Source organism: Sapajus apella, unplaced genomic scaffold (assembly GCF_009761245.1).
Source record: "Sapajus apella isolate SASKATOON/1434 unplaced genomic scaffold, GSC_monkey_1.0 scaffold181, whole genome shotgun sequence".
NCBI classification, from domain to species: Eukaryota; Metazoa; Chordata; class Mammalia; order Primates; family Cebidae; genus Sapajus; species Sapajus apella.
In genome coordinates this window covers 765,761-777,005 of record NW_022437121.1, presented here as the reverse complement: position 1 = coordinate 777,005, position 11,245 = coordinate 765,761, and the positions used below count along the sequence as shown (strand labels likewise).

General features: G+C 63.4%; 2 protein-coding genes across 6 annotated transcripts in view; one reads left to right on the top strand and one right to left on the bottom strand.

Annotated features, from left to right (window-relative positions):
• Positions 1-1,290: 1,290 nt before the first annotated feature.
• TSSC4 (tumor suppressing subtransferable candidate 4) lies at positions 1,291-5,225 on the top strand. Of its 5 annotated transcripts, none has more exons than XM_032268462.1 (3): positions 1,291-2,224; positions 3,647-3,794; positions 3,948-5,225. In XM_032268462.1, the coding sequence occupies exon 3, from the start codon at positions 3,971-3,973 to the stop codon at positions 4,982-4,984; it is 1,014 nt and encodes a 337-aa protein (XP_032124353.1). In that variant the 5' UTR covers positions 1,291-2,224; positions 3,647-3,794; positions 3,948-3,970; the 3' UTR covers positions 4,985-5,225. The 5 variants fall into 5 exon arrangements, with proteins under 5 accessions (XP_032124353.1, XP_032124352.1, XP_032124356.1 ...); XM_032268465.1 differs by having other exon boundaries at positions 2,082-2,224; positions 3,647-3,790; XM_032268464.1 differs by lacking the exon at positions 1,291-2,224 and adding an exon at positions 2,231-2,360.
• Positions 5,226-5,452: 227 nt separating this feature from the next.
• Positions 5,453-11,245, bottom strand: part of TRPM5 (transient receptor potential cation channel subfamily M member 5) — an 18,858-nt gene continuing 13,065 nt past the window's right edge. The window contains exons 19-24 of the mRNA XM_032268460.1: positions 9,053-9,206; positions 8,425-8,606; positions 7,996-8,128; positions 7,373-7,445; positions 6,893-6,959; positions 5,453-6,409 (exon numbers count right to left, since the gene is read on the bottom strand). Coding sequence (XP_032124351.1) covers positions 6,324-6,409; positions 6,893-6,959; positions 7,373-7,445; positions 7,996-8,128; positions 8,425-8,606; positions 9,053-9,206 — 695 coding nt within the window. The 3' untranslated portion in view covers positions 5,453-6,323. The remainder of the gene's footprint in view (positions 6,410-6,892; positions 6,960-7,372; positions 7,446-7,995; positions 8,129-8,424; positions 8,607-9,052; positions 9,207-11,245) is intronic.

The following is an 11,245-nucleotide window of genomic DNA, read 5'->3' as shown; positions in this document are numbered from 1 at the left end:
TACTTTAGAATGCGTTTGGCTAAGAGGTGCCCATCCCATTGGCTGGGGTTGCTTAGAACTTTGCTTTTGAGTTTAAACCAGGGAGCAACTTCAGGTAGCAAGGGCCCTTTTGGGGGCTCTGTGTTGCCTGCAGCCACTTCCACCTTGCCCCTTGGGCACACAAGGGGCACAGTGGCAGCGGGTGGGCAGGACGGGTCAGGCAGCCAGAGTGCAGTAGGAGATGGGCTCGGGGCAGGGGTTGGGTGAGCTGCAGAACAACTCTTCCTCCTGAGGGATGGTAAAGGATGGACATACTGCCCCCTCCCGAGCATTTGAGGGTCTCTGCGCTGCTCATCTAGTGCCTGTAAGTGTTCCTTTGAGGAGCTGGTGGTTCAGGGCCTGAGCCACATCTCAGAGGTGCTGGGGGGGAAGAAAGACCTCAGCCTCCTCGGGAGCCCACTCAGCCCACCAGTGAGCAGTGGGTGGGTGGACAGGCCCTGGGGCTAAGCATCCCCTGCACTCCCCCGACCCTTTCCCTGTCTGAGCTCCTCCAGCCAATGGGCTTGGTCTAGGCTCTCCCTATCTTCCCTTACACCGTGGGGTGGTGCTTGCTGTGGGTCCAGCTGCTTTTCCCTAGTTGGGGAGAGGAAGGTGCTGGCACATTTAACTGACCCCTAGGGGAAAGGAGTGACTGGGAATTTATATCTAGGGCTCCCAGCAGCCTCTTTGCAGGCCAATTTGTAAACTGTCCCCAGCCCTGCATTTTGGGAGGTTACAGTCTCTCAGCAGGCCCTCTCCTGCTGCTCCCAACTTCCAAGCCTGCACTGGTTGGGAGAACAGGATGGTCCAAGGAGCCCCCTCTCCACTTCCCGCTGTGTTCTCTGCGGGGAGGGAAGAGCAGTTTAAGGAATAACGTATCGCAAAGGCGCACAGCAGACCGGGGGCCGAGGGGTGGGCCCTGCTTCCCCTCCTCCTCTCTCTAGGCCGGGCCACAGCAGGTCCTTGAGTCCTGTTTCCCAGCGGATGCCAGGACAGCAGGCCCCGGGAAGGTTGTTCTCTCTCGGGCCTTTCGGACGGACAAGCGGTCTAGCCGCCAAGGGGAACTCAGATTCCCGGAGTGCGCGGGGCATGAACGCTCCCAGCAGAGAAGAGGCACAAGGTGCCAACCAACTAGGGCCCGGCGGCCAAGGGAGACGCGGCTCGCCGAGGGCAGAACCTAGGCCCTCGTTCTCCCTTTCAGGGCGGGCACCGTGGACAGGCGAGGCCAGGCTGCCGGCTCCCAAGCATGGCGGAGGCCAGACCCTTCCGGCTGCCGCCCACCCAGCCACGCTGACCTGGAAGCCGGAGCAGCGTTCAGCGGCCACCACCCTGCCCGGGAGGCCGGGGGACCGGGGACCTGGAAGGGCCTGGCCCTGGCTTCCCTGCAGCGCCCCCGGGGGCCGCCTCAGGCCCTCCCGGAGCCCGGACCAATGCGCCAGAGCTGAGGGCCCGGGGCTGCGCGGGTGGCCCGGCAGCGTCCCCAAGGGCGACGCCCCACAAGTTGGCGGCCAGCGCCCAGCCAACCCCCAGGGGTGGGAAAGCGTCGGCCCAGCCAGCGGATCCAGCAAGGCCGCCCCCTTCACCGGGGCCCAGAGGTCAACACCCCGCGTCCTCATCTCGGGCTGGGACCGCCTTTGCGTCTGCCCTGAGCGGGACCGGGGAATCCTGGGGAGCCCCGCCTCGGCGCCCCGAAGCCCCGGAAGAGCTACTGTCATCGCTTCCGGTCATGACCGGAAGTGTCTGGAACGGCCATCGCCCGCCCTACGAGATGACGCACTTCCTGCCTGAAGCGGCCGCTGTTCTCGCGGTTTCCAGCAGGTGGCGCTGAGACCAAGGGAAGCCGGCCCGGCTGTCGGTTAGCCCTCGAGCATTCTGGGAATTGCAGACCTGGCCCCTCCTCTTCCTGTTCTCCTTGGTCAATTCCGGTCTTGTTTCTCCAACAAATGCCGCGGTTCCGGGGCTGTTTCCGAGCCGGACGCCAGGGCCGCTGGGTCAAGGAGTGGAGAGGCGGACGCATGCGCACAGGACTACACGTCCCGACAGGCGTCGGGAGCGGTGGCCCAGTGCCTTGTGGGAGGTGTAGTTTTGCGGACTTGGAAGCCGCGGCGCTCGGCCGGATGAATACTCGGTTTCCCAGAGGGCTGAGCGCGCCGCATGGGCGGGCGGCGCCGACCAAGATGGATACGGCCGTGCCGCCTTCGAACTGGTAGGTTTGTGTTGAGGAGGGACGGGCCGCGTGGGCCGGGTGAGCCTCCGGGAGGTCACCAAACGCAGCTGAGGCCCCGCTGTGCTCACCGACCCCCGTACCTCGCGGCCGAGCCCTTGGGACCCACAGCATCCTCGTGAGTGTCCAGCCCGACTTCGCACCGAGAGCCGACTTGGCACAGAGAGTTTGTTGGTTCCCTGGCGGGGAGGTCTTGCTGGCACATAGAGAGGAGAAAGGCCAGGCCCTGAGTTCATGGGGAGAAAGAGACGGTTTCCTTCAGCCTCCGGGCATGAAGGACTCTGCTCTGCCTTCCACGCATTGCCGGATTTCGCCAAGAACTCCGAGAAACGGACTCCCAGAGTCCCCATCTTGCCGCCCGATCCCCGGCTCCCCCTCGGAGTGCCCCGCTGTCCAGGCTGCTTCTGGCCGCGGCGGCGTCCCGCTGCAGAGGACAGGAGTGCGAATCTGGGAAGCAGGGGTATGGTTGGAGCTCCAGCTTCATTTGCAACATGCCATGTGACTTGGGCAAATTATTTCCCCACCCCGTCCCTGCCAGCTCTAAAACGGACATCAGTGGGGGGTTCAGGGTAGCCCCTTTGACTTATGGGGTGGCTTCTTCACTGAGGAGAGTCACGCCTCAGAGGAATTGAAGTGCTGCCTCTGTTTGACCTGGTGGAGGGCACTAAGAGCCCCTTCTGGTACCCCTGACCCCATCCTTGTTCGGTGCACGAGACACAGGTCACCCTGGCAGACAAGGAGTGTTGGTAGCAGGAGGAGAGTCAGTGGATGGATGGCTGAGGGTAGTGCAGAAGGGTGAGGCTGGGCTGTCCTCTCGGCCTGGAAACCAGCTCCGAGGCACCCAGTCACTTCACTGCTAAATGGGTGCAGGAGGCAGCACTTATCTGCCCAGCTGGAAAGGCAGTGTATGTGTTGAGTGTTACACGAGGAGGGCCACTAGAGGTCGCTCCAGGAGCTGCGGGGATTTGCCTCTGCCTACGAGGGCTGCTCAAGGTGATGGTTGACACCCCACTTTCCTGAGATGCCAGGGCCTTGGCTGCAGATGTCTTGGGAACTCCCGGGGCTCTCCCAGCAAATAGGAGCAAACCTTTTCCCCGATGACCAGGAAGGTGCCTGCTCTTTGTGGAGTACCGACTGTTCACCCCACACAGCAAGCAGCTTATAAGTAGCTCTCCTGCCTGATCTCGGCCCTGGGTTCAAGCCCTGGGCGGCTGCTTACTACCAAAATCGCTTAGTAGTTCCAAGCCTGCCTGCAGAGGGTTGGCACAATTAAGTCCCTACCCTGGGTTCTGGCCTATCAGGGGCTCCAAAACCCAGGCTCAGGTCGGTCCTACCTGGCACCTCTTTCGCACATTTTCGCTCCGGTCTGAGGATGGTCCTCTCCCCCACCCCTCCCACCTGCAGTTGAGCAGCTGAACAGAGCCATGCCAGGGGCACTCCGAGGCCTGAGACCACCATACCTGTGCCACTGAGGACCTTCATCAAGGATCCGCCCACCTGGCAGTCCAGTCACACTCCAGTGTCAACCACTGGTACCCAGCAGCCAAGGGAGGTGAGAGGAGGGCTGGGAGGGGGAGACGGGACTCCACCCTGTGTGGGACAGGTCTGTCAGCTGACCCTCCTTGTGCAGGGGCGGTCGATCTGCAGGAGACTCATTCTTAATACTGTTCCTCAGAAACAAACTTCCTGGGGTGTTTTGGTCTAGGTGTGACGTGGTCTTGGGAACGCATGGCTGAGGCAGGGACAGAGGAACCGACCCCCAGCGTGGAGGGGGAGCATGAGACGGAGTATGACACACTGCCTTCTGACACAGTCTCCCTCAGTGACTCGGACTCTGACCTCAGCTTGCCTGGCGGTGCTGAAGTAGAAGCGCTGTCCCCGATGGGGCTGCCTGGGGAGGAGGATTCAGGTCCCGATGAGCCGCCCTCACCCCCCTCGGGCCTCCTCCTCCCATCCGCGGTGCAGCCGTTCCATCTGAGAGGCATGAGCTCCACCTTCTCCCAGCGAAGCCATGACATCTTTGACTTCCTGGAGGGGGCAGCCAGGCGGGCTCTACCCTCTGTGGCCCACACCAGTATGAGTGACAGTGGAGGCTTCAAGCGGCCCCTGGTGCCCTCAGGCCGGCCTCCAGTGGAAGGCCTGGGCAGGGCCCATTGGAGCCCAGCCTCCCCGAAGGTGCCTCCAGTCCCCGACTACGTGGCACACCCTGAACGCTGGACCAAGTACAGCCTGGAAGATGTGACCGAGGTCAGCGAGCAGAGCAATCAGGCCGCCGCCCTGGCCTTCCTGGGCTCCCAGAGCGTGGCTGCCCCTACTGACTGCATGCCCTCCTTCAACCAGGACCCCTCCAGCTGTGGGGAAGGGAGGGTCGTCTTCACCAAACCAGCCCGAGGGGTTGAGGCCAGACACGAGAGAAAGAGGGTCCTGGGTCAAGTAGGAGAGCCAGGGAGGGGTGGCCTTGGTAACCCTGCCCCAGACAGGGGTGAGGGCCCAGTGGAGCTGGCCCATCTGGCCAGGCCCGGGAGCCCAGAGGCCGAGGAGTGGGGCAGCCCCCACGGGGGCCTGCAGGAGGTGGAGGCACCGTCAGGGCCTGTCCACGGTGGGCCTGTGCCAGGCCTCCCACCGGTGGAGACGGTTGGCTTCCACAGCAGCAGGAAGCGGAGTCGAGACCACTTCCGGAACAAGGGCAGCAGCTCCGAGGGCCCAGGCGCTGAGGTCTCAGAGGGAGACGGTGCTGCCTGACCACACTGGCCACTGCCATCCTGCTGCCTTCCCAGGAGGGCTGGCCAAGGGGCAGCCCAGCCACTGCCCAGCTAGAGTGGGAGGAAGCCTGCAGGCTGCCTGTAGGTGGCACCGGTGGCCCTGGCTGCGGCCCTGGGCGTCATCCTCCCAACAGAGACCTGGCTGAGCTCCTGGGGTGTGGGGTGTGGGCTGGAAGCACTGGCTGCCTGGTGGGGACAATAAAGGTTTTGGGACTTCCTCAGGTTTCATGTATATCTGGGCCCTGCTCACCCCTGTCAGCAGCAAGGGGTCCCGCTTGGCTTCTTCCAGCCTCTCTGAGTGCAGTGTCCCCACACCTGACCCCCTATGCCGGGCCACTCGAGGTGGCTGGCACCTGCATCCCTCACCAGCAGATCACCCAGGTGGCAGCAAGAAGTGGAAACCCCAGGTCTCTTCCAGGGTTTGTGGCTCAGTGGCAGGTGTCCAGCAAGTGCCCTCAATGGGCCTGGGTGGGTACAGAATCTGCTCTCCCCCAACCAAAGCTCACAGGATAACATCAGCCCCAGGCCTGGTGCAGATTCCAGCATGGGAGGGGAGAGGAAGGTGACAAAATGGGTCTGGACAGAGAGGCTGGGGTGAGTGGGGTGCCGGCGCAGGTAGGTGCTGGACTGCGCCTGGTGTCCAGTTTTAACTGGCCAGGGTGGTGCAGCGTTCTCCAGGTTCCACTGGAAGGAAAGCAGCCACTGATGCCAGCACGGGCTGAGTCCTGGGGCCATAAATACCAGTGTGTCCTGTACCGGCCACAGGGTGTCGGGGACATCTGACAGACGCAGTGGACGCCCAGCCCTGTCCTCCAGGAACCAGTCTCCTGAGTCCCAAAGGACCTTTTGGGTCTTAAGTGGCAGAAATTTAACCACTGGTGTTTCAAAAAAAGATGAGTCTTAGCAGGCAACACAAGTGAGGGCAGGGGTGGGTGCAGGCCCCAGAGCAGCTGCCCGTCTGGAAGGGGCTGCACCCCCATCATGCTGCAGAGCTGGCTTTTCCCTGGTGCAGGCTGGACAGTTTCCAGGTAGGGACACGGCGGGGCGCATGTTTTTTCCCCGGGGAGTTCTGCCTGTCAGGGAGGTGGCCCCATGACACTGCTATGCCTCTGGGGAGGCCAGGAAGGCATCAGGAGGGCCAAGGAGTGGTTGCTGTGCGTGAGGGTCTGTGGTGAGGCATGGGGGTGGGAGTGGGGGCATTGCCTGCTGGGGGGCTGCTGCCCCCTGGGGGTTCCACTGGAGGTGGGCAAAGGTTAGTGCACAAGGCCCAGGGTGGCCAGCTGACAAGAGGTGGCCCCACAGGTGGCAGGCCAAGGAACTCAAGTGTCCGAAGGAGGCTGGCCAGCCCTGGGGTGTTCCCGGTCAGCAGCCACCAGCCGGCTTCCCCCGCCACAGTGCCGAGAGCCTGTTGGGAAGGAAGGCCCCCCTTGAGCAGTGGGAGCCAGCAGGGCAGCCCCAGGAAGGGGAGAGGTGGCTGGCTGGGAGGCAAGGGCCAGGACGCCGGGGCCCTCAGAATGAATCCTGACAGGCCAGCCTGGGAAAGGTGGGAAGCCCAGAGCCAACCAGGCCTCTGCCTGTGCTCTTAGAGCTAGGGAAGCACCCCTGTGGGGCCGAGGGGCCTTGCCTGCTGGGCGGGACAGCCCAGCAGGGCCCATGCCAGGCAGAGCCTCAGGAGTCTGAAGCACATTCTGTCCTGGCCAAGGCAGGGAGCTCCATCAGAGGGCACTGCCCTGAAGTACCACGTCCAGCCAAGGCCATTGGAGACTCCCAGGCCAGGCAGGGAAGGAAGGGCCCACAGCACAGCCCACAGTCCCCCACCTGCTGCCACCAGCCCCTGCAGGGTGGGTGCCATGCCCACCCTCATCCCATGCTCCCCAAACAGGCTTACTCCAGGAGGTGCCACCTTGGGCCAGCGTGTCTGCCACGGAGGACAGGAGCACTGAGCAGTAGTTGATCTGGAGGAGGGAGACGTGTCAGGAAGCTCCAGGCTTCTCAGGACAGCAGGGGACAGGTAGCCTCCCCGCCTCCCCGCCTCCCCCTGCTCCTGCCAGGGCCTCCGTTGTCCCATGACTCCTCCCTCCAGGAGCTGCCGCTCAAAGGCAGGGGTTGGTGAGGCTCCCGAGAATGAAAGGTGAGGGGTCTTAAAGTGAGACCCCTCGTTTAAGGCTGTGGCCTCTCAAGTGTCAGGGTGGGAGCCGGCTCAGGTGGGGACGGACCATCTCCCCCAGGACTCTCCCTGCCCACGGTGGTGCTCATGTCCTGGCTCCGGGCTGTTCATCTCTGTGAATGGCCACGGCTGTGGACGGGTCCCGGTAGCCCCATGCAGCCACCCGCCTCCCCTCAGAGAGGAGCTCCTGGGCTTGCTTGCCTGTGACTCCAGACACTTGATGCGCTTTTCTTGCTCTCTCAGCCCCCCGAGGTACTTGGCAATGAAGTCCACTCTGCAGCAGGAGCAGGCGGGCAGGCTGTGATGGCTTTGTAGCGCTCCACTCGGTGGGGGAGGCTCCCCATCCCCCAGGCCTCCCTGTGTGCCCGGGTCCGGGGCGCCCTGGCCCTTTCCCTTCCCCCTTCATGCCCTGGTCTGGTGGGACCAGGACCCTTCAAAGTGTTCCCAGCGCAGGTACAGAGTGCCCTGTGCCTTCCCGGTAGGGCTGGGGTGCCATCTCTGCCTGGGCACACCACCCAGCTAAACGGGGCAGGGCAGACGGCCAGGAACAGACCCCTGGAGGCACGACTGGAGGGAAGCCAGGGGTGGGCAGTTCCACTCCTGAGACCACAGCAGGGCGGCCGCCACGCTCACTGTGCACTCTCCCTTTCAGCCTGGCCAGTTCCTAGCAGGGCCCTGCACGGGTCAGGCTGGGGAGCTAGGCCAGGGCCCTGCCCCTCCCACTTCAGCCTCAGTTCCCCAGCTCAGATCCTCTGTCACTGGCACCAATGGCACGCCCCCGATTAAAGGCCGACACCCACCAGTGATCAGGACAGGACCCGCACCTGTGGGCAGTTTTCCGCAGCACCTCCCCCTCGCTGTCCCTCCTCCGCTTCTCCATTTTGCTCAGAAAGTTCTCCTTCTGGACCGTCTCCCAGGTGACCACCTTCTGATCCATGGGGTCTGGCAGCTCTCTCTCTGGGAAAGCCGGGGCAGCAGCCGGCATTACCAGAGAACGTGGGCCCCGGTGGCAGAGCCCAGGCCTGGTCTCCAGGTGAGGTAGGCCAGGCAGAAGGAGTGAGTGGGACCCAGCCAGGGCATGGAGGGCAAGGACGGCTCTGTGCAGGGACAGCCAAGCTGCTGGGGGAGGGGTTCGGCCGTGCCAGCCTACATAGAGCCCAGCCGAGGGCCCACGGGGCTAAGGAGGCACCCGGGTCTCTCCCGACCTGCCTCTGGGGCACAGCCCGCCCCGGGACCCGCCGCCTCTGCCTCACCTAGGTGCTCCCGCTTGTGCTCGGCCTCCTTCTTGAAGACCCTGCGCAGCGCCAGGCTCAAGTGGCTGAGCAGGATGAAGGGTGGAGCCAGGGCAGGGCGCTCGTGGTACTCCACGATCAGGTTGTAGCGTTGGAACTTCCAGAACATGTCCGCGTTGCCCTGCACCACCTGGAATGTGTAGCTGTAGGGACATGGCCAGACCCTCACCTGCCGGCTCCTCATGCCCACCCGGGGGCGTGTCCTCCCCACACCCGGAAGCCCTTTTTGAAACCGAGGCCCAGCACTGCCTCTGCGTTGCCTCTGGGGTGTGTCTGAAGGGCTCCGCTCTTCTGGGGTCTTCCCTGCCCACTCTGCTCTCCCGGACAAGCCCAGAGCTCTCGCCAGGGCACCGGTCCCCCAAAGACCCAGGCCCTGCTTCCTGGGACCGGGAGGGCAGCCCACAGAGTTCACGGCCTTGGGCAGGCAAAGCCCTGCAGTCCAGGCTGTGCCGCCTCCTATCTGCCCTGGGGTACCAAGCCTCAGACTCTGTGGAGCACCAGGAGGGCTGCAAAGAAGCGGGTGTTGGGGAATGACCCTCTGCTCCCTCCACTTCAGGGCCCTGTCTTCCAGGGGCTGGGGTGGAGTCACCTGAACATGGCAATGAGCAGGTTCATGAGCAGCACATTGGTGACCAGCAGGAAGGTGACCAGCAGGAGGATGACCAGCCAGTTGGCATAGAGGCTGGGGCAGGAGGGCGAGTCTTCTAGCAGCAGGGGGTGGGTGGAGCAGTTCACACGGGCTTCTGGAAGGCAAGGGTGCCGTGGAGACCAGGCCAGCGGCAGCCACGAGGACAGCCTCGGGCAAACGCCGAGATAGAGCTTGGTCCTGGGGAGGAAGCCCAGGGTACGGGGTGCCAGGTAGGTGACCCACTGTCCCAGTTCACACAAGATGGGCTTTCGCACCGTCCCAGCAAACCAGAAGCAGACGGTGGCAAGCCCCGCCCTGGGCCACCTGTGCCGTGTCTGCTGGGCTTCCATCGGGGGCTGGAGTCAGCCAGGGCCACAGGCCCCGGAGGCAGAGCCAAGAGCCCTGGAGGGATGGAAGGTGGGGGCAGAGGGGTCCCGGGACACAGGTTTCTGCTGGTGGTTGCATGTGTTAAGACCTCCGTCCCTCACCCCCAAAAAGCCTCTGCTGTTGAAAGTTTGGGGAGAGCTTCGGAGGAAGGGAGATGGCATCCTCACTGCAGGACTCCTCAGAGCCTTCACGGCACTGACATCTGTCATTCTCCCCCAGGCTGGGGACGGATTCCACCACCTTTCCAAAATGGGTTGAGCCCTAAGCACCTAGGTCCCACACTGGGCCACTCAAGTCTGAAGAACATTCTTCAGGCGGTAAGTCTGGGAGCTTGCAGGCTGAGCTCCCTTGCCCTGGGCAGGGACACCCTGGAGGGGGCAGATCTCGCTCCAGTCCCTTCAAGCCAGACCCTCACCCCTACTTCTCCCCTACAGGGCTCAGCCCTAGACCCCCACCCCACCCCAGCCTGCAGGGCAGGAGGAAGGAGCGGGGAGCAGCTGTGGGCGTTGGGGTGCTCAGGGTCCCAGCCAGAGGCCAGAGCAGGCCCCAGGCCGTCCAGGGCCACATTTCCCCTCCATATTCTACAGGGAGCTCCGCTCTGCCCTCCCTCCCAGCCTGCACACTGGCGTGTGTCTGCATGAGCCTCTGCCTGTGTTTGGATGTGCCTGGCACACATGCTCATGTGTGAGTCTGCCTGTGAGCACACTAGCCACACACGTGCACATTCAAGTGTGTCTTGGTGCCTGCCAGCTCCAGGTTGCCCTGTGGTGGGTCCTGGGGGTCTCCCTGTTCCCAGATTCCTGCGTCTGTGCCTGGGTCCCCAGCTCCAGGGGTCCTTCCTCCCTCCCAGGGTGAATTCCTGCCTTGTTTCTCCCGAGTGAGTTATTGTGGCGCGTCGACCCTCGTGTGAGTTATTGAGTGTTTGTGTGTTCGCTGGCAGTCAGTGAGCGCCAGCCCTCCCCACGCCCCCACCCCAGGCCCGCCCCTCCTCTGCGGCCCTGGCCACCTCCAGCCCATGAATCTGCTCCTGGGTGGACTCATGACCCCTCTCCTCCCTGCACCCTGGAGGGGCGGGCCAGGGCGAGCCTGGAGAGCCTGTTTGTGAAGCCGTAAATCTGTCTGATAAAAGCAGCTCTGAGGAATGAGACCCCTGCACCCTCCCCCAAACTGTGATTTGGGAAGGCGCCACCAGGCCTGGCTGGAAATTAAATTGTCCCTGGGGCCTGGGGCCCCAGAGAACAAGCTCATCACCACAGCTCAGCCCCAGCTCTGGCTTGGCACGTGTGCTGAGTGGGGCAGGGGGTTGTCCTGGGCTCTGAGGGACCCACAGGCTGTGGGGGAACTGTCTGGGCCTCAGTTTCCCTCTCTGCCCAGCATGTGTTAGTGACTCTCTGCCCAGCAGCAAAGGAGAGCTCTGCTCTCCCCTCCCTCCCCAGCCTGCTTGCTGGCCGTGTCTGCCTGAGCCTGTGCAGCCAGGCCGGGCTTTTCATCACCCTCCACATTCTTAAGGGAGAACATAGGGGCTCAGAGGTCCCGGCAGCTCCGCACACCTCCCTGAGGCAGCACTCTGGGCAGAGATCCTCGGGAGTCTCAGTGTCCCCACCTTCTCCCATCGAAAAGGAAGCTATGGCCAGGCCTGTCCCCTCATACAAGTGGCTGGGACTGGCCCTCCAGAGATGCAGCCATTCAAGAAAGGGGGACCCCAAACCTGTCCTGATGAAGCCACTCAAGAAAGGGGGGACCCCAACCCTGTCCTGATGCAGCCAC